Consider the following 22,657-nt stretch of genomic DNA (forward strand, 5'->3'; position numbering starts at 1 on the left):
CTCTCATCTCCGCCTCCCAAAGTAGAAGTGACCCTTTTTATCCCGTGTGTTGTTAATCTATAATTTAATTACATTATTTTAATCCCACAAGTATTATTTCTATTGCTTTACAGTTAATATTCATTTAAGCGTTATCTGAATATTCACTATTTTATCAAGTCTTATTGAACTTAATTAGACCTTCTATGTGGGATCATTTTCTTCTACCTGAATACAGGTAGAATTTCTTTTCATAAGAAACCACTATGGGCCAGGCACGGTGGCTCACGCCTGTAATCCCAGCACTCTGGGAGGCCGAGGCGGGCAGATCGCGAGGTCAGGAGTTCAAGACCAGCCTGGCCAACATAGTGAAATCCCATCTCTACTAAAAATACAAAAATTAGCCAGGCGTGGTGGCGCATGTCTGTAATCCCAGTTACTTGGAAGGCTAAGGCAGAAGAATCGCTTGAGCCCAGGAGGCAGAGGTTGCAGTGAGTCAAGACCGCGCCACTGCACTCCAGCCTGGCGATGGAGCGAGACTCCATCTCAAAAAAAATAAATAAATAAAAATAAAAATAAAAAATAAAAAAAAACCCATTAGTATTGAATTATCCCAGTTTGTGTTTGTCAGAAAACATATTTATCTTAGCCTTCATTCTTAAAGGAAATTTTCACTTGAGATTAAGTCCTAGGATCAACAGTTATTTGCACACATTGGCAATATTGTTCCACTGTCTTCAGACTTCCATTACTGCTGTTCCTTTGAAGGAACTCTGTCATTTTTCTTCAGCTGCATTTAAGATTATCCCCACTTTTTATTCTACAGTATTACTTGCATGTGTCTAGGTATGGATTTATTTTTATTTTTCTTGCTAGGGCTTCACTGAATTGGAAATCACTGGGTCCCTTGAATCTATAGATTGCTGTTCTTCACCACTTTTGTAAAATTCTCAACAATTATCTCTTCAAATATTGCCCATGCTCCTTTCTTTTCCTCCTGGAAGTCTGATTAAACATACAATGGATAGTTGATGTTCTACGTCTCTTACTCTCTCTTCTATATTTTTTGCCTTTTGTCTCTCTGTGCTAAATAACAGGTTTTTCTTGTCGTCTCTCTTTTGTTCATTAATTCTATCTTCAAGTTGTACCTAATCTGGTGTTAAACCACTGGCTGAGTTTTTAATATCAATTATAATACTTTTTAAGAAATTTTACTGTGAGTCTTTCCTAAATATACTTATTGTTACAGTTTCCTTTTCCTTTCAGCTACCTTCACACCTTTCATATTGCTAAATATGCTAAGCAAATATAAATATTTGCCATATTTATAACAGCTGCTTCCACATGTTTGTCTGCTCAATCGAATATTTGTGTTTACTAAGTACCTGTTTATTAAGTCCTTTTTTTCTTGAGTATGAAACATTCTTTTCAGTTTCTTTGCACACCTAATAATTTTTAGACAGAAGCAGGACATTGTGTGCAATATGTTGTGGCAACAGTGGATTTTGTTTTGCTCTTCTGACGGTTGTTGGTTATTGGTTGGGATAGCAATCAATTGACTGGCCTGGACTCGAACTGTGAAATGTATCTCCCCACAGTGTGTAGCCACTAATGTCTCTACTCAGTTTTAATTTTTTTTTTTAGTCTAGTTCCCTAGCAAGTATCCACTGTACCTGCATAGGTTAGCTGTCAGCAAATAATTTTGGGCAAGGCTCTACTCAAATACCTCAAGCCAGTAAGGCTTCTTACAAAAATTACCTTCTGCTACCCAAGTTGTATGTGGATTGAGGAATGCAATCAAAGTCACAGCAAATTCACAGGTCCCCCTAAGCTTTCAATTCTTACTGAAAATACATACAACAGATACTCCCTGCCATTTTTTTGTGTGTATGCAAGGTTTAGGAGTCAGCTAGAGTTGTGTTAGGGCAGAGAAGTTATCTCAGCTCATCTATCATCCTTTGTGCAGCAGGTGGTTTTTGTATTGCTATAATAAATACCTGAGGCTAATTAAAAAAAAAAAAAAAAAAAGGTTTCTGATAGGGTTTGGCTGTGTCTCTACTCAAATCTCATCTTAAATTGTAGCTCCCATAATTGCCATGTATCTTGGGAGCGACCCAGTGGGAGGTAATTAAACCATGGGGGCGTGTTTTTCCATATCATGTTCTCATGATAACGAATAAGTCTCATGAGATCTGATGGTTTTATAAAAGACGGTTCCCCTGCACAAGCTCTCTCGCCTGCCACCATGTAAGACCTGCCTTTCCTCCTCCTTCACCTTCTGCCATGATTGTAAGGCCTCCTGAGCCATGTGGAACTGTGAGTCCATTAAACTTCTTTTTCTTTATAAATTACCCAGTCTCAGGTATGTCTTTATTAGCAGCATAAGAACGGACTAATACAGTAAATTAGTACTGGTAGAGTGGGGTGCTGCTGTAAGGATACTGGAAAATGTGGAAGCAACTTTGGAACTTGGGTAACAAGCAGAGGCTGGAACAGTTTAGAGGGCTCAGAAGAAGAGAGGAAAATGTGGGAAAGCTTGAAACTTCCTAGAGACTTGGAGGGCTCAGAAGATAAGAAAATGGGGGAAAATTTGAACCTTCTTAGAGAATTGTTGAATGGTTTTGACCAAAATGCTGATAGGGATACGGACAATGAAGTCCAGGCTGAGGTGGTCTCAGAGAGAGATGAGGAATTTGTTGGGAACTGGAGCAAGGGTGACTCTTGTTATGCTTTAGGAAAGAAACTGGCAGCATTTTGTCCCTGCCCTAGACATCTGTGGAATTTTGAACTTGTGAGAGATAACTTAGGGTATCTGGTGGAAGAAATTTCTTCCTCTTTTTTTTGAAACCGGTTCTCACTCTGTTGCTCAGGCTGGAGTGCAGTGGTGTAATATCAGCTCACTGCAACCTCTGCCTCCCAAATTCAAGTGATTCTCATGCCTCAGCCTCCCAAGTAGCTGGAACTACAGGCATGCACCAATACGCTTGGCTAATATTTGTATTTTTTGGTAGAGACGGGGGTTTCACCATGTTGACTAGGCTGGTCTTGAACTCCTGACCTCAAGTGATCTACCGGCCTTGGCCTCCCAAAGTGTTGGGATTACAGGCATGAGCCACTATACCCAGCCTGGCGGAAGAAATTTCTAACCAGCAAAGCATTCAAGTGGTGACAGAGCATAAAAGTTTGGAATATTTGTAGCTGGACGATTAGGTAGAAAAGAAAAACCCATTTTCTGGGGGGAAATTCCAGCCTGCTTGAATCTTGCATCAGCATGACCTGGATGTGAGACACAAAGTCAAAGGAGAAATTCAAGCCACTTGTATCAGTGTGATCTAGATGTGAGACATGAAGTCAAAGGAGATCATTTTGGAGTTTTAAGATTTGACTGCTTTGCTGGATTTCGGACTTCCATGGGCCTTGCATTCAAGCCTGGTTGAATTTCTACTGCTGCAGAAATCTGCACAAGTAACAAGAAACCAAATGTTAACCACTAAGACAATGGGGAAAGTGATTCCAGGGCATGTCAGAGACCTTTGCAGCAGCTCCTCCCATCACAGGCCTGGAGGCCTAGAAGGAAAAAATGGTTTCCTGCTGTGCACAGCTTAGGGACTTGGTGCCCTGTGTCCCAGTCACTCTAGCCATGGCTAAAAGGGGCCAAGGTAGAGCTTGGGCCCAGGCTTCAGAGGTTACAAGCCTCAAGCCTTGGCAACTTCCATGTGGTGTTAAGCCTGTGGCGCACAGAAGTCAAGAGTTGAGGTTTGGGAATCTCCACCAAGATTTCTGAGACTGTATGGAAATACCTGGATGTCCAGGCAGAGGTCTGCTGCAGGGCTGCAGCCCTCATGGAGAACCTCTGTTAGGGCAGTGCAGAAGGGAAAGGTGGGGTGGGAGCTCCCACATAGAGTTCCCACTGTGGCACTGCCTGGCAGAGCTGTGAGAAGAGGGCCACCATCCTCTAGACCCCAGAATAACAGATACACAGAAGGCTTACACCGTATGCCTAGAAAAGCCACAGTAACTCAAAAACAGTACATGAAAGAAGCTGGGTGGGGATGTATCCTGCAAAACCACAGGGCCAGAGCTGTTCAAGGCCATAGGAGCCCACCTCTTGCATCAGGATGACCTGGATGTGAGACATGAAGTCAAAAGAGATCATTTTGGAGCTTTAAGGTTTGACTGCTTTGCTAGATTTCAGATTTGCATGGGACCTTTAGCCCCTTTGATTTGGCCAATTTCTTCCATTTGGAGTGGGTGCATTTACCCAATGCCTGTACCCCCATTTTATCTAGGAAGTACCTAACTTGTTTTTGATTTTACAGTCTCATAGGTGGAAGGGATTTGCCTTGTCTCTGATGAGACTTTGGACTTGGACTTTTCAGTTAATGCTGAAATGAGTTAAGACTCTGGGGACTGTTGGGAAGGCATGATTGGTTTTGAAATGTGAGGACATCAGATTTGGGAGTAGCCAGGGACAGAATGATACGGTTTGGCTGTGTCCCCACCCAAATATCATCTTGAATTGTTGTTCCCATAATCCCCATGTGCCATGGGAGGGACCCAGTGGGAATTCACTGAATCATGGGGGCGGGGTTTTCCTGTCCTGTTCTTGTGATAGTAAGTCTCACAAGATATGATGGTTTTATAAAGGGCAGTACCCCTGCACACTCTCTGTTGCCTAACGCCATGTAAAACGTGTCTTTGTCCCCCTTCACCTTTTGCCATGATTGTGAGGCCTTCCCAGCCATGTGATACTGTGAGTCAATTAAACCTTTTTCTTTATAAATTACCCAGTCTTGGATATGTGTTTATTAACAGCATGAGAACAGACTAATACAGTTTCATTGTCTCATGGCTCTCCAGGCTGTACAGGCAAGCCTCCAGCATTTGCTTGGCTTTTGGTAAGGACCTTGGGAACCTGACAATCATGGTGGAAGGCAAAGAAGGAGCAAGGTGTCTCACATGGTGAAAGCAGGGATGAGAGAGAGAGGAGAGAGGTGCCACACACTTTTAAATAACCAGATCTCATAAGCATTCACTCACTATCATGAGGACAGCACAAAGACATTCATGAGGGATCTGCCCCATTATGCAAACACCTCCCACCACACCCTACCTCAAAAATTGGGGATTACATTGTATTATTTTAAATTGGGAATCATATTTTATTATTATTTTATTATTTTATGAGATTTAAAGGAGACAAACATCAGAACTATATCTCTGATATGGTTTGGATCTGTGTCCTCACCCAAATCTCCTGCTGTATTGTAATCCCTAATGTTGGAGGTGGGACCTGATGGGAAGTGACCGGATTATGGCAGTGGGTCCTTCATGAATGGTTTAGCACCATCACCTTGGTGCTGTACTTGTGATGGTGAGTGAGTGACTTCTTACAAGATCTACTTGTTTAAAAGTGTGTAGCACCTCCCCTCATTCTCTCTTGCTACTGCTTCCACTATGTGAGATGCCTCATTCCTCCTCTGTTTTGTGCCATGATTGTAAGTTTCCTGAGGCCTCCCCAAAACCAGAAGCTGCTATGCTTCCTGTACAGCCTGCAGTACCATAAGCCAATTAAACCTATTTTCTTTATAAATTACCCAGTCTTGGTATTTCTTTATAGCAATGTGAGAATGGACTAATACAATCACTTTGCTTCCAAAATATCCTCCTTAGAATTTCTGCTTTCTCCACCACCTACCCTAAACCAAACCCACCATGTATAGACAGTAAAGCTGTGGGCTTTTCCTGCCTGAGTTGGGAAGATATAAAGTGGCAAGGTCCGTCTGCCTCCCCAGACAAAAAAAATTACAAACTTGCTATTCTTTCCCAGTAGCAGTTTTCCATTACTTAAATAGTTCTAAAACCGTTGTTTCACTTTTGTTCATCTTCTAGTGCCCTAATATGGTTATTAATTTTTTAAATTGTCCAGTTTTGTACCTGTTTGCTACAGAATAAAGTTGCCCATTCTCTTCATGACACTATTTTGGGAAGTGGAATCCTAGTGATTTACTTTTAGAACAGATGTGGGTATAGATCTCTTGTACTACCCCACACGCAAACTCACACATATGGACCTTCTAATATACTTTTGTATCACACTACAATGTTTAGCAAAGTAAATTTTCAGTGTTTACATTATTATTACCATAATACTACAATGGAGATGTTTCTTTTCTTGTTCAACCTTTCTTTTTTCCTTCCTGCAGTGAATAACTGCTTCAATCACCTTTTAGCTAATTCTTTCCATATAATTAAATGGTTTGTCTCGAGATTATCTGTCACATGTTGATATGGTTTGGCTCTGTGTCCCCACTCAAATCTCATGTCAAGTTGTAATCTCCACGTGTTAAAGTTGGGGCCTGGTGGGAAGTGATTGGATCATGGGAGTGGTTTCTAATGGTTTAGCACCATCTCACCAGTCTCATGATAGAGTTCTCACAAGATCTGATGGTTTAAAAGTGTGTGGCAGTTCTCTGCTCTCTCTCTCCTGCCCCCTTGTGAAGAAGGTTCTTGCTTCTTCTTTGCCTTCTGCCATGACGGTAAGATTCCTGAGACTTCCGAGTCATGTAGAACTGTGAGTCAATTAAACCTCTTTTCTTTACAAATTACCCAGTCTCAAGTAGTTATTTACAACAGTGTGAAAATGAACTAAAACACATGTGGTCAAACATATCAAATAATTTATCAATTCCACTTTATAACTAAAAAAAAAAAAAAAAAAATCAACCATGTATGTTGGCTCATGCTTGTAATCCCAGCACTTGGAAGGCTGAGGCAGGAGGATCACTTGAGTCCTGGAGTTTAAGATCAGCCTAGGCAACATAGGGAGACCCCACTTCTACAAAAAATTAAAAATTAGTCAGACATGGTGGTATGCACCTGTGGTCCGAGCTACTTGGGAGGCTGAGGTGGGAGGATCACTTGAGCCCGGGAGGTTGAGGCTGCCATGAGCCATGATCATGCCACTGCACTCCAGTCTAGGCAACAGAGTGAGACTATGTCTCAAAAAAAAAAAAAAAAAAAAATCTCTATTGCAATCTTCTCTACCATTTGCTTCAATCTAGGCTGCTATTCTCTAGGCCTGCTGCCCACTCCTTACCCTGGGACTTCCTTATCCTGCTTTCCTTTATTGTACACCTTGTTACCCAATTCCATGTCATCTCTTCCTAGATTGAATCTCTAGTTTTGGTGATTTATATTTTATGGTGAATTACTAAGAAAAATAAACCTTTGAGAATTGTGTTTTGAGACTTTGTTATTTGCAAAATGGCTTTTATTATTTTCATATTTGACTGACAGCTTGACTGTGTATAGAATTCTGGGCTGAAAATCTTTTTCCTTTCAAATTATGAAGGCACTGCTTCACTGTTTTCTGGCTTTCAGCTCTGGTGTTAAGACGTTCAATGCTATTCTAATTCTTAATCTGTCTTATATTAACTGCCTTTTTCCCTCTGGAAACTTCATCTTTGGTGTTCTGAAATTACTCATTGCTGTGGCCTGAGGTGGCTTCCTTGCTATTCCTCTACTAATTACAGCGGGTACTTAGTGGACCCTTTCAGTCAAGAAACTGAAGTCCTAGCTCTGGAAAATAGACTTGTATTTTTGGTATTGGATAATTTCCTACATTCTGTTGTCTCTATTCTCTCTTTCTAGAATTTCTATAAGCTAGATGTTGGTTGTCCTGAAAGGCTCAATTTACTTATTCATTTCACAGATGCTTACTGGGTACTCACTATGTGCCAGACGTTACACTAAGTGCTGAGATCATACTGATAGACAAGATAGACAATGTCTCTACCTTCAGGAAACTTAACTGATTATATATATGTTTTGTACTTCTTTAATTTTAATTTTCTTTCTTTTTTTTTTTTTTTTTTGAGATGGAGACTTGCCCTGTTGCTCAGGCTGCAGTGCAGTGGCGCGATCTTAGCTCACTGTAACCTTCGCCTCCCAGGTTCAAGTGATTCTCCTGCCTCAGCCTCCCTAGTAGCTGGGATTACAGGCGTACTTCACCACACCTGGCTAATTTTTGTATTTTTGGTAGAGACGAGGTTTCACCATATTGGCCAAGCTGGTCTTGAGCTCCTGACCTCAGGTGATCTGCCCATCTTGGCCACCCAAAGTGCTGAGATTACAGGTGTGAGCCTCTGTGCCCGGCCTCTTCTTTAATTTTCAATCTCTGTCTTTTGGTTTTAATTTCTGGCCTAATTCTTTACTTTTATCTTCCAATTCTTTATTTTTTTTTTTTCTGAAGCTATTATATTTTTAAATTCCACATTCTCTGAATTATGGAAGCAATATTAGTTTATTTCTTCAAGGGCATTTTATTTTTTTTAAAGATTTTCTTCTGCTGCATATATAATGTGTTTCTTCTCAGTGCTTTTAATTTGCTTGCTTAATCATTTAATTGCCTTGGTTTCTTTTTTGTTGGAGATTTCCTCAAATATTTGGTGAGTCTCAATTCATTTCAATTTTAGTGTAAGGCAGTGAAATGCTGAGAGAAAGTTCTTGGGTGTAGGTACAAGGTTTGTTGACAGCAGGATGAATGAATATAAGCTCTTTTTTTTAAAGAGATGGAGTCTCCCTATGTTCTTCAGGCTGAAGTGCAGTGGTTATTCATAGGTGCAATAATAGTGCACCACAGCCTCGAACTCCTGGGCTCAAGTGACCCTCCTGCCTCAGACTCCCAAGTAGCTGGGACTATAGGCATGTACCACTGTGCTCAGCTTAACCTCATTTTTGTTGAACATCGATGTTACCTCATTTTTGGTTGAATGTTACCGAAGAATCAGTGTCTACAAATCTTTTCTCTAGTTGGTATTCTTCCATTATTAAAAAAAAAGGGTATAGGAGAGGTCTTCCAATCTCCAACCTTGAAGCAAGTTGAAAATGAAGTGGGAAACCTAGAAGTCTAGTAGCTCTATATATACACTTTGAAATAATCATCCTGCTTCCAGCTTCTTGCCTCAGACTGCCTTCCCTGTTACCTGCTGCCTCCAAATTCTGACCCGTTTTGGGGCTCTACAGAGATTATTGGCCCACTCCTTATTCAAATGATCTACAGACACCAAAGCTGCAGCTCCCTCCAGGCTGCCAACTGTGTTCCAAAAAAGTTTGTTTACATCTCTTGTTTATGTCATTGTCATACCTTCTCCATTTCTTTGCCTTTGTTGATATACATCTTTTCATTCCTTAACTGACATTTTAACAGGACTTCAGGGAGAAAATAATTTAAAAATCAATTCACCTTATTTAACCAGAAGGCTTAACATTTTCTAAGGTATTGCTTCAGGAGCTTGCTTTCATTTTCCAAAAATGACGTTAAGGATGGTATCATTTACTAACTCATTTTTCCTTTCTGGCTCACCATGAACAAGTAACTATTTATAAGATTTTGATGATTAAACAAACAAGTAAACAAACAAACAAAAAATCATCATCTGCCTTCCCTTAAGTACAATTGCTTCACGTAAATCACATCTTCTAATTAATTGTATTAAAGTAATTATTCATCCTCCACAAGCTGACACAGCATGTTGCAGCTCTCTAAACACTGTAAACCATATCTTTAAATTGCAATGCATTTTAATTATCAGGATTTTCAGTATAATATTTTAAAGTAGTATAACAGAATTTACATAAAATATAATCAACGTTACTGGGAAACAAAAAGAATAAGGGACAAAGTACAAAACTCAGAATGTTTTTTCTTCCATTTCAACAGGTCCTCTTCCATCCCCAGCCCCAAAATACAGCCCCAAGCCAGATGGCAGCCAAGAAAACAACTCCTCTATCTCTGGGCACCAATTCTTCTGACTGAGGAGTTTTTTAAAGAAAAAAGCTCTGTTTTGTGAGTTACCAGGAAGGTAAAATCAAAAAAAAAAAAAAAAAAGATGAAAGAAAGAAAGAGAGAGAGAAAGAAAGAGAGAAAAGCTCCAATTTTCTTTAAAATAGACCTAAGTACAAACTTTATACTATTGCTTTATATCTACAAAGAGGCTATGAAACACTGAAAATGACTCAAGTTCTTAATACTTAAAATTCAATACTCTGTACTTATGAAGGTCAAAATATACAAACTTCTTGGTATATTGGATGATGTGTTAGTTGGGGTCCATTTTGAAAAGCACCAATTCTACAGCATATATTAATCATCTATCTTTCCTATATATTTACTATAAAATATCATTCTGGCTTTTAAACAAGAAGCCAATCATTTTGGCTTCTTGTTATGAAATTCTTACCTGATGACACGGTCTCTCCCAACATTACCTTGCAACGCTTACAAATTACTTTGGTATTTGCCTTTGGTTCCTGTAGAACAGAAAAATGTCATTTAAATGTCATTCAGCTTTTCTTAAAAGGAATATATAATTTTAACATAGTCCCCAGAGTATACATTGAACTTTACATTTTATTCTGCCCTCTACTAAATACTGGGAATACATTTAGCTTGTATGCATAATTCACATGCACAGAGATAATTTTTCAAGTCTTAAGAAACAATAAAGCACAGATTCACTTTTCCAAAACTAGCCACTTCTTGATAATCCAAAAGTTGCCAAATAATTTGAATTAAGTGGTACCTTACATTTCTAAAAAGCACTTCCAAATAGCCTTATAACTTAGAACAGGCAGATGGTGGGCAACAAAGACAGGGTTGATGACTTGCCTCAACTCATGTGTATAGAACACAGAAGAATCAGAACTTGAACTCACACTATTTTGATTCCTAGTCCAGTGTAATTTATGTAAAAGTAACCTATAATCCTTAACTACAATAAGTGAAAAGTTAACAATATATATTCTGTTCATATACTTCCATTTTTTCCACTTAGGATCGGCACGGTAACTGGAAAGACAGGTAGTGCTCTGGGACAATTCCTGAAACAATCCTAACCTTCAAAAATCCAAATTCATTATTTGAGATATAGATTAAAATAACTAGCATTTGCCTAATCAATAAACAAAGAATATGCCTTTTCACATCCATAATTACACCTTTGTTAAAACCATACAACATTCCTCTCGTCCAGATATACTGCAACAAGGCAGAAGCCATATAAAGTGGGCAGGAAAAAGGAGGTTCTGCAGCTCTGAACACACCAGGGTACCTTTCCTGGGAAATCATAGAATAGGTGTAGGCTGAAGTAAAGAAGGGCAGTGACTTCTGTTGTGGGATAATATGTGTATTTAATCTAAGGAAAAAAAATTTAACTGATTAATATACATTTGAGTATTTTTTCCTTGGCATAAATAATTTCCTAAAAAGTTGCATAAAAAGTACATTTAAACTGAGTTCCATGGACGTGCTGCTAGTAACTGACAGTTGATGTTTGAATCTGGGTCTTTCTGATGCTAATGTTTCTGAACACTATGCTAAGTGTTTTCCAAATTACAGCTCATGTGCTCCATTAGTGGGAACCAATTCATGGAACCAATTCAGTGGATTACTGTGCTTTGGGTTTTTTTGGTCTATTTTATTTTGTTTTGTTTTGAGATGGAGTCTTGCTCCGTTGCCCAGGCTGGAGTGCAGTGGTGTGACCTTGGCTAACTGCAATCTCCGCCTCCTGGGTTCAAGAAATTCTCTGCCTCAGCCTCCCTAGTAGCTGGGATTACAGGCACCTGCCACCATGCCTGGCTAATTTTTGTAGTTTTAGTAGAGATGGTTTCACCATCTTGGCCAGACTGGTCTTGAACTCCCGAGCTCATGATCCACCCACCTTGGCCTTCCAAAATGCTAGGATTATAGGTATGAGTCATCGCACCAGGTCTACTGTGTTTTTAAAAAATGAAATACAATAGAACAGAAAATATGATAGTGCTTCAAACACTGAGTAAGTACTGCTTCAAGAAACTTTTATTTGAGGTATTTGTGTGTGTGTGTGTGTGTGTGTGTGTGTGTTATCAGATCTTGATGTAAAAAAATACATTCAATGGCTGGGCGCAGTGGCTCACGCCTGTAATCCCAGCACTTTGGGAGGCTAAGGTAGGTAGATCATGAGGTCAGGAGTTTGAGACCAGCCTGACCAAAGTGGTGAAAACCCCGTCTCTACTAAAAATATAAAAATTAGCTGGGTATGGTGGCACGCACCTGTAATCCCAGCTACTCAGGAGGCTGAGGCAGGAGAATCACAGGAACCTGGGAGGGGAAGGTTGCAGTGAGCCGAGATTGTGCCACTGCACTCCAGCCTGGGCGACAGAGCAAGACTCTGTCTACACACACACACACACACACACACACACACACACACACACATATATATTCAATTAGAGGTCAAAGTCAAGAGCAACAGCACAATTCATATTGGGGTCTTCCTCTATGGCCTATTCTTTCCCCCAGCCTCAAACACATGCAACTAGTAAAAAATCCATAAATGCCCACAGCTCTTCTATTTAGAAACTTTTGAGATGAATCCCTTCCTACACTGAATTAACCTTCAGTAACATAAACACTTATTCCATTTTTCCTGGTCTAGTGGCAGTATTTGGACAGATTCTGCAGCCTTTCTCAAAAGTCTCTGCCGAGGAAACAAAAGCACACGTGAACTTCATAAGTCAGTTCAGTCCTGGCTGAAACTTTGATCCAGGCACACTCCCAAAGTGGGCCCCACAGTGTGCCATCTCTGGCCATTGCATGACATCCTTATCAGGCACATCACAAATGGCAGGTCTCAGAGCCTGACCCAGGTGGGAAACTGGATGGGGTCATTCCCATGAGAGGTAAGAGACAGACACAGAAACCTAGGAAGGTGCCAATTTATTCAGGTCCAGTTAGAAGAGAACTCAGCCAGCATGGTCTACAAAGGGTGCCATTCTGGCAGTTTAATGCTTTCTTACAGTAAGACATACACCCGTATGGCTCCAAGTTGATATTAAAAATATTTTTTAGCCGGGCGCGGTGGCTCAAGCCTGTAATCCCAGCACTTTGGGAGGCTGAGACGGGCGGATCACAAGGTCAGGAGATCGAGACCATCCTGGCTAACACGGTGAAACCCCGTCTCTACTAAAAAATACAAAAAAAAAAAAAAAAAAACTAGCCGGGCGAGGTGGCGGGCGCCTGTGGTCCCAGCTACTCCGGAGGCTGAGGCAGGAGAATGGCGTAAACCCGGGAGGCGGAGCTTGCAGTGAGCTGAGATCCGGCCACTGCACTCCAGCCTGGGCGACAGAGCCAGACTCAGTCTCAAAAAAAAAAAAAAAAAAAAAAAAAAAAAAAAATTTTTTTAAGAGTACTATTTTGTACAAGTTAAATCTGATCATACTCATTAAATGTTACCAAAAACTAAGGGCTTTACTAAAAACTAATATTGGTATTGTAATAGCAAGGCTTGAGAATAAAGAATTTTTTTATTTGAAGCAGAATTTTTTTTTTTCAAGTGCTCTGATATGTACTTCATTCATAACTGCTATCACAGAACATCTCACCTTGTCTTTCAAGGGGGCAGGAGAAGTATTTTTTGTTTGCTTGTTTTTAAAATAAGATTCTGCCCTTATCAAACATAGGTAATCAGGATTTAAAAATCAGATCAACAACAACCAAATTATCTCAATCACATGAGTGGATCTGGATTCAAACAAACCTATAGTAAAAGATACTTTTTTTTTTTTTTTTTTTGAGACGGAGTCTTGCTCTGCCGCCCAGGCTGGAGTGTAGTGGCCGGATCTCAGATCACTGCAAGCTCCGCCTCCCGGGTTTACGCCATTCTCCTGCCTCAGCCTCCCTAGTAGCTGGGACTACAGGCGCCCGCCACCTTGACCGGCTAGTTTTTTTTTTTTTTTTTTTTTTTTTGTATTTTTAGTAGAGATGGGGTTTCACCGCGTTAGCCAGGATGGTCTCGATCTCCTGACCTCGTGATCTGCCCGTCTCAGCCTCCCAAAGTGCTGGGATTACATGAGCCACCATGCCCGGCCACTAAAAGATACTTTTAAGACAATTGATAAAATCTGTATATGGCCTGGTATTGTATCATTAAGGAATAATTGTTAATTTTATCAGGTGTGATGACAGTGTGGCTATATTTTTTAAATCCCTAATTTTACACATAGGGATAAAATGACAAGACTGTTTTAAAGCACTTCAGGAAAAAAAAGAGCAGATGAAGCATACTAGTATGATGAATCCATATTGAAATTCACAATACTATTCTTTTTATAACTGTGAATACTTACAGAGTTTGACAACACATTTTTCTAAGAAAACAAAAAAGACCCACTTATGGATTTAACAAAACAAATTACCAAAATCAACTAATTATTACTAAGTACTCCAAGAAAGAAAAAAAGATAAAGATGTTAGTCATCCTTGCTAGCAGTAATATTAATGTAATCAAAGATCAATTTTATTTGTTCTTTAAAAAATACAGTGAAGTCTTGAATAATATTTTGAATCTTATAAAAGGAAGAAATGCCATCTTTATCATCCCATTATTATAAGATACAATTTTTTTTTTTTTTTTTTTTTTGAGATGGTGTCTCGCTCTGTCACCAGGCTGGAGTGCAGTGGTGTAATCTTGGCTCACTGCAACCTCTGCCTCTCGGGTTCAAGAGATTCTCCTGCCTCAGCCTCCTGAGTAGCTGGGACTACAGGCCCCCGCCATGGGGTTTTACCATGTTGGCCAGGATGGTCTCGATCTCCTGACCTTGTGATCCACCCGCCGCAGCCTCGCAAAGTGCTGGGATTACAGGCATGAGCTACCATGCCCGGCCCAAGATGCGAAATTTGTATTATGTGGGTGGGCACAAAATAGAACAAGAGAGATGATAAATGAATACATGAATAGGGAAATCTCCAGCAGGTATCTTTTTTAAAAAAAGTAGATACTGCTGCAATGACAAAGGCTCAAATAAAGTACTATAAACTCTAAAAAGCTATGGAAGAAAAAAAACAGTGTTGGGCTTCACGTTTGTTTGTGCTGTTTTTAAAAGCAGATCTTTTAAATTAAACATATAACACATAAATTTTGTTTATAGAGAATCTCTGTTTGTAATGCATTTTTCTTCACCTATCCTTGAAGGAAATAATAAGACAAGTTGTGTAATGAAGCAGCCTAATAGTGTGGGAACTCTACAGAGCAAACCTCAAAGACAGACATTGTTGTGGACTAATTAAGTCAATATATTTGAGACAGGGCAGGACTGCTCAGAGAGGTGGATTAGCCTTGTGTCCTCCCTTTTAGTTTCCCTTTGTGTTGTCTCAATTTCTAAGGACCCTTGATATTGTCTCACCAAAAAAATATTTCCCAAGAGATACCATTAGGATGCTTTGTTACTATGTGGCATTTCAAAACCCTGCTAGATGGCTAGACTGGGTGATAGGAGAAATAGGTTTTCAATAGCACAGAACAGCCTTGTTCCCACAGGAGCCTTGAGAGCACTGTTTACGCAGTCCCTCCAAATTTACGCTTCTATTTTGGTCACAGGCACACTCTTTGGACTGCTACAATATACAATTAAAGAGGGACTTTCATCTAGGCTAACTTGAAGAAAATCTTTTCAACAGCAGCTTGTCATGATAGTACAGAATTTCCCACAGTCTCCTTGATACTAAAACTGTAATGTCTAAAAATACGATGGGTCTTTCTTTAATGGATAAGATAGCTGTTTACTATGAAGAGAAATTCTTGTAAATTGCATCACATAACTGATAAAGATGTAAATGTGAAGAATATATTTCAGCACAGAGTGCTGAGTTTATTTAAAAAGGGAAACATGGCTTCTCTCATTTAATCTTTCTCTACTACTTTTCTGCTCACAACTTCCAAATATTTTTAAAATGTATAGCTTAATCATAAAGACGAAATTTAAAACACATAAAGTATTAGTATATATTTAGATTAAAATACAAATTTAATTAATCATATTAAATATAACATAAATGTATATTAACTTACTATTTACCTTTTAAAATATAAAATGTAAAGTACCACATTTCACCAAAGTGAACCATATTTAGATTAAGGGATTTCTGTTTACAGTGTAAGATGAGGCACTTAAATAACTTTCTTTGACAACAACTTAACGTCCACATTCGACGAATTTCCTTCGTCTCCCTCAGAATAGTTCTATAAACTAATTTACAACCTAAGAGCTGCCCATCTACTGCATATTTCCTGCAGTCGCTCAGTTTCAGTTCTTATTACAAAAATTAAATGAGTTCTGAATGAAATTTAAAATACAATGTTTTCGTTCCCACCAATAATCAGATGTTAAAATGCTTCTCTGGCAATGATTTTCTTTACTTTTTAAATAACATCTGTACTGACTGGCCATCAGTGGAATGAGTTCTCACAGGGCTAAGCCAATGCCATTAATTTTCTTTTAAAATAAAGTAAAATACGTGTTCTCTGCAGTGAGAGAAAATTGCCTTCTTCCCAAAGTAACCTACGCAGCAAGAACCACCTGACCTCACACTGTCAAGCACCAATTCAGACCCTGCAACACAAGCTTTATCTCCATTTCTGGGCTCCTCCATTCCTCTTTTTACTTGATGACATCTGCATTTATGACTTCAGCAGAAGTCTAGACTGTGGGCAGAAATAGTAAAATACCTCAGCCTAATAGTATAGTAGATATCCTGGAGCAACAGAACACTTTTAACTTAAATCAGACTACTTAGGATAAAATGCACACAAATCATGCAATATTGTCCTAAGAATAAGAAAGCAGGGCATTTTGTTTGTAAAATGGTAGCACTCCCAATTCTATGACTGCAGAGGTCTTCCTCTCCTTATTCTTCCAGGTCCCTGTGGCTGTTTTAGTTTAAAGCCATATGCTCTTCCTGTTTTGATAAAGCAGAGATAGTGATGACAGTTGAAAATAATGAATTTTGGCCTTTACAGCAGTCCATGTAACAAGGCCTTAATTAGGAAAAGATTGAAGAAACCAGTATCTAAGACAACCTCTAAATTAGCATTTAGTTTGAAATGATATTTTACCAATTTACAATGGTTGTCAGAAGAAACACAGCACATCTCCACTGGGGATAGTTCAGGTCTTGGCTGCCACAAACTGGTTCTTAAATTCACCAAGAAGAAAGAGTCTCCAATAAAACAGTCATTCTCTTGCGGATGAAGTGGTTTATTAGCAAAGGGGTCAGGATGACAACACCATTCTCCAACTAGAGCTTCCCAGTTCTCACTCGGCAGTGGGAGCACCCTGAGGAGCTTCCTAGTGGAAAGAGGAAAAATCATTTTTAACAGAACAAAATGGAACTAACATTCTCTTAATTAAATGAGCATAAAAGATGAAAGAAACTCATTAACCACAAGGCTTGCAATGCTAATTTTTCCTCAATTATAAAAGTAATATATACTCACTATAACTAATTTTGAAAATGCAAGGAGGTATAAACAAGGAAAAATCATCCTTTTATCTCACTACCCAGATATAAGTAACTAAACATGACAGTGTATTTCTTTGCCATCCGTTCAAAAGATGTCTCTGTACATATCACAAAGTTTGAGAATGGTGAATAAACATACTATATCTTGCTTTTGTTGTTTTATTTAGATGAATCCTAATTAGTTCACAATATTCTATTCCATAATCAAAACTTTTGAGATCATTCCCTCAACCGTTAGATATTTAGATTTTGAGTTTTTCATTATCAATAACTCTGTGATGAATGTTCCTGTTAGAATATTTTTGAACATATCTATTTTCCTTGGAAAGAATCTTATATAAGTGTGAGATGATTAGCACAAATTGTATGCATATTTTAAAACCCAACATCTATTTGGTGAATTTCTTTCCAGAAAGGCTGTGCCAATCTATAATTCTTTCACTCACCCTTTTCATAAATGAATACTATCATTTTTTCATTTCTGCATTAGTAATAGGTGAAAGTATTTTCAATGCTGCTTTAATTAGCAACTCTTAAATTACTGGTGAGATTCATCTAGTTTTTCCACTTATAGACCACTGTGTTTCTTCTGTGAATTGTGATTAGTGACTATTTTCCAGGGTCCGTATTACTATGCTCTTATTAATTTGTAAAAATGTGTTATATATTAAGATTGTTAGCCTTATGTTTATTAACCTGTTACAAATTTTTTTGGTGTTACTGCCTTTTATTTTGGTTTACATGTCTTAACTGTCAAATCACCTAACAACTTTCTTCTATAATTTCTATTACCATATTTTAATAAACTTTTCATTTTGGAATAATTTCAGATTTACAGAAAACTTACAAAGGCAATATATTAGTTCCCATATACACTTCACCCAGCTGGCCTTAAAGTTACTATGTTATGATACCATGGTAGATTTGTCAAAACTACACACTTTGAATTTCATCTGTTTTTCCACTAATATCCTTTTTTTCTGTTCCAAGATCTAATTCATGATAATACTTTGCATTTAGTCATCATGTCTCCCTAGTCTCATCTGGTCTGTAACAGTTTCTCAATATTTCCTTATTTTTCAGAAACTTGAGATTTTTGAAAAGATCAAGTATTTTACAGAATATTCTTCAATCTGAGTTTGTCTAATATCGTCTCAAGATTAGGCTGGTGGTATGGATTTAGGGAAAGAATTTCACAGAAGTGAAACGTACCCTTCTCATCACATCATATCAGAGAGTATATCACATCAACACAACTTAGTGATGCTAATCTTGATAACCTGGTTAAGGTGATATCTGCTAAGTTCCTCCTCCTAACAAAACACAAACACTAGTAAATTAATGTACATTCAGATGTTATAAGTTAAAAATATTTAAGATGTGAATGCTACTTTTTTTTTTAAACAATTCCCCCTATTTTCCTTTGATTTCCCCAATCAACTGAGTCACATAAAAGGGCAATTACAATTCAGAAGAGGGTACACAATCTATAATTGCAGAGGACAAAGCTAGAAACAAGAAAGGCTGATTTTAGTTTAACAAAAGGAAGAATTTTTCCTTTGAAATTAGTATACACTGCACCACTGGTATCATCAAGGTGCTGAGCCTGTTAAGCGTACTGAGAAGTGATTCTTTCAACATACACTTCCTATAAGTCTACCATGAATAAGGCATTCTACTGGCACAAAATATGAACACATACAGTCATCTCTCTTAAGGTACTCATGTTCTAGTAAGAAATATGGACCTATAAACAAATAACAAAAGCACATGTTATAAATGCTCGTAACAGAGTAATGGTTCTAAACTCTTGCAGTGGGTGGGGGAGTGTGTGGCGCCAGGGGGAGCAGTACAGATCCCTTTGAATATTTAAGAAAAGTGTTAGCCTCTTTCCTCAAACATACATTTCTACAAGCACACAAAATCTGCATATTAATTTAGGAGATTCATGGATCCCCAAGACCAATCTATGAATTCAGGGCAATATATACAAAGCACTATGGGAATAGACTGTACAGAGACTTCAGAGAAGACGTAATATCTGAGCTGGCCTTTGAAGGATAAATAGTAGTTCTCCAGGCAATGAAAGGAATTAAGGGCATCATGGAAGAAACAATATGAAGGTAGATGCCATATATATTTACTTTGCCACTGTATTTCTGTTGTCTTACATTGCTTCTAACATATAGCATGAGCCCTTAAATATTTGTTGAAGAAATGAACTAGTGTATTTTGATAACTAAAATGTGTGAAGCATTTCACACTGGTTGTATCTGTTGCACACTGGAATTCAGGGGTTAACAAACCTTTTCCCTTGCTGCTTGAGAATCTGACCTTTGGTTTAGCCACCTAGCTCTGTTACCCTGGAAACCAGGTAAGATCTTAGGCATCGACTATATTGCTAGGCAACACTGCTTACGGTAAAAATGATCCTTGGTTGGTAAACTGCATCTGAACCAGGAAGAAATATGAATGAGCTGTAAATGTCTGATAGGATACTTTGGCCTTCCCTGAATGCAGTCTCTTCTTGGGAACCCTACAAACTATATCAAGAATTGTTACAAGAAATACTGGCTGCTTAAGGCAAAAGGCCTTCTTCTGAGCCAGGGCAGCTCCCGTTCCTCCCTGATGTGGAGCTTATGCTTTGTACCTGGAACTACGCTGTGTTGGGAGATGACAGTCCCCAGAAATGTATGTGAGCTGTCACTTGTGCAAATATGCAGCGCCCCTGCTGAGAGGAATTCTTGATGCTGCCCTGCTGGCAAGCCGGCAAAGAATGTGGACTGTGGTAGCCTTGTGAGTCCACATATTTAGGTAACTTAAGAAGACCCTTGGTGGGCACTAAAGACACCTTATTTCATTTAATGCTCACAACAACTTTGTGAGACAAGAAATATCATTTTCCTATACAGAGGAGGAAAGTGAGGCTCAGAAATGTTAAGTAATCTGCATAAGTTCACAGAATCAGAGGTGACCAGTAATGGCAGGTTCTTAGTTCAGGTCTTCCTGCCTCCAAAACCAAACTTTTTCCTTAGAATATATTCCCTGCCCTGGCAATGCAGAACAGCCATAGAGGAGACTTGGGCAGGTAGGATGGTGGCAAACTGTGTGGGGTGTTCTAGGCCACGCTAAGGGGTAGGGACTTGGTACCTCAGGTGCGTAGGAAGCATTACAGAATTTTAAGCGGAATAACAGGTCAGATTTGAATTTTACCAAGAAGAAGCAGAAGAAGAAAAAGGCAAATAAATTGCCTGTCTAGAGTGGGAGGGAGTTAGGCCTAAATAGGCTCCTGGACTTTCTCCATCATTAAGATCTTTTGTCTCCTGACATATTGCATGTAGTGCCAATAAACAAACCCTCAATACAGTGCAAGAGACAACAATGGCAAAATCGCCTACATGATCAGGGAAATAAAATTGCCCCAAGATTTACAGAGATCTGGGAGACAACTCACATTAACACAAAATATGACATTTTAAACTTAATGTGACTACATTATCATGTGAATAAAAGCTATAATATATACTATAACCATCTACATAAGACACAAGAAGCAAGAAAGTGCCTAATCTGTAAGTCATTGCAAAGATAAAAGAGTTTTTAAAGCAGAAAATTTTTTTTGATGTTTTGAAGAAAACATAAAACATTTCAGAACAAAAGATTTTAATCACTGCTTTACTGAAAGCATATTTATCTAAAACCCTGAAAAATAGACTTTGATATGATCTACTTCCCAAGAGAACTTTCAAAATAAAATAGATACCATCTTTTTCAAAGTTAGTTTTTAGGTAGAATCCTAGTGGAGCTCAAAAAAACAGTGAAATGATTTCCTGAATTTTCTCTCAGCTTAAGATTCTATAATGAACAGCAACACAACTTCACAATAAATTAAAATTTCCTAGTTATTTTTAATGTACCATGAGTGCAGACTTTTAGGAAACTTAAAATATACAAATGATATTGATGTTTAATACTTAAACATATGCAGAAGAAGATGTACGCCCCTTAACTTTAATAGAGGTAAAGAAAAATGAAGAATGTGAAAATAAAGAAACATACAAAAGAAAATAAAATTATGCTCCTTAGCTTTAAAATGAACCATTAATCAGTGATAAGATAATAACAATGGTAATAACAGCTTTTACAGATTGGATTATAACCAAGCGGACATTAAGAATATTAATAACATCAACTATCTAAAGCTCAAAATAAGGCTGCTGGAATTAGATAAATTCAGGTGACATTCTCCGACTGGCAGGCCACAAATCCTATAAAACTAGCTTAGCACTTTAATACTACTACGTACATAGTATGATTAGAGCCATAAAAGTATAATTTTATTCCAAAAGTTTGTACAGTGTTACCAATAGTGCAGTTGGTGACTGTACTCTTTTTTAACCTCTTTGTAGAAATGTGACTATATTCTTGGGAGTAGTTATTTTCAGGTTACAATTGTAGCTGGTCTGCCAAGTGCCTCAATCAAGTGGTTGGATATCCTGACATCTCATGTTTCCAAAGATCCCATCTTGCTGGTTTCCCTCCAGGGTGTCAGTGCCCTCATGAGATCTAGGCTGACACCTAGCACTACCCTGCCAGCACAGGGAGAACAGGGCGAAACATCCAGAGACCTCAGGAGAGCCCCTCTGTTTCAAATCATCTGAAAATCAAAAGGCTTGAGTTTGAAAGTTTGGCCAACTGATTTCATTCATGTATGAGATGAATTTATTTCTAGAATATATAAATTCCAAACACAAGGACTATTTGGCTGTTTGTTAGACTATTCACAACAAAATAAATTTCATTATTGTTGCTGGATATTAGGGCCCGTTAATCTTAACAAGAGCATAATCAAAAATTACATACATTCACATACATTTTACAGAAAAACTGTTAATCTGGTAAAATGTAAATTGGAGAATTTAATTATAAAGAAATTAGGCATTATTTGGTTTCGAATAACCACAACAAATAGCTAAGAACAAGTGACCTTAAAATTAGCCCTGCTGTAATTAGCAGGTATCACGTGCCCTGGTGCTAGTAAGTATTTAAAAGCCATTAATGAGTCTTACTGTTTAAACTGTCCTCTACATCTTATTTCTATAATTAACAAGAACCTTTTTTATTTAAAAAAAAAAAAAGAATAAGCATTAGTCCCACACTACGAAATAATCATGAATCACAAAGTACATGAAACCGCAAATACAAATGAGGTTCATTGATCAGGGAATTTTCATGTTTCATAGCACTCTAACAGGTTTATCTAATCCAACGTCCTCATTTTACAGGTGAGGAAACTGGAGCCCAGGAAATTAATGTAACATGTTCCCAGATAATAAG

The 22,657-nt window shown here is 38.3% G+C and overlaps 1 protein-coding gene across 5 annotated transcripts in view; it reads right to left on the minus strand.

The window, feature by feature from the left end:
- The window catches only part of UBE3D (ubiquitin protein ligase E3D), a 179,888-nt gene that overhangs the window by 141,909 nt on the left and 15,322 nt on the right, over nucleotides 1-22,657 (minus strand). For 4 of the 5 annotated variants that reach the window (XM_025382815.1, XM_025382817.1, XM_025382814.1 and 1 more), the window contains 2 exons: nucleotides 16,914-17,145; nucleotides 10,224-10,293 (listed from right to left, as the gene is read on the minus strand). In XM_025382815.1, coding sequence (XP_025238600.1) covers nucleotides 10,224-10,293; nucleotides 16,914-17,145 — 302 coding nt within the window. Of the gene's footprint in view, nucleotides 1-10,223; nucleotides 10,294-16,913; nucleotides 17,146-21,913; nucleotides 21,978-22,657 lie in introns of all 5 variants that reach the window. The other variant, XM_025382816.1, reaches the window with a different exon arrangement.

Source organism: Theropithecus gelada, chromosome 4 (genome assembly GCF_003255815.1).
Source record: "Theropithecus gelada isolate Dixy chromosome 4, Tgel_1.0, whole genome shotgun sequence".
NCBI classification, from domain to species: domain Eukaryota; kingdom Metazoa; phylum Chordata; class Mammalia; order Primates; family Cercopithecidae; genus Theropithecus; species Theropithecus gelada.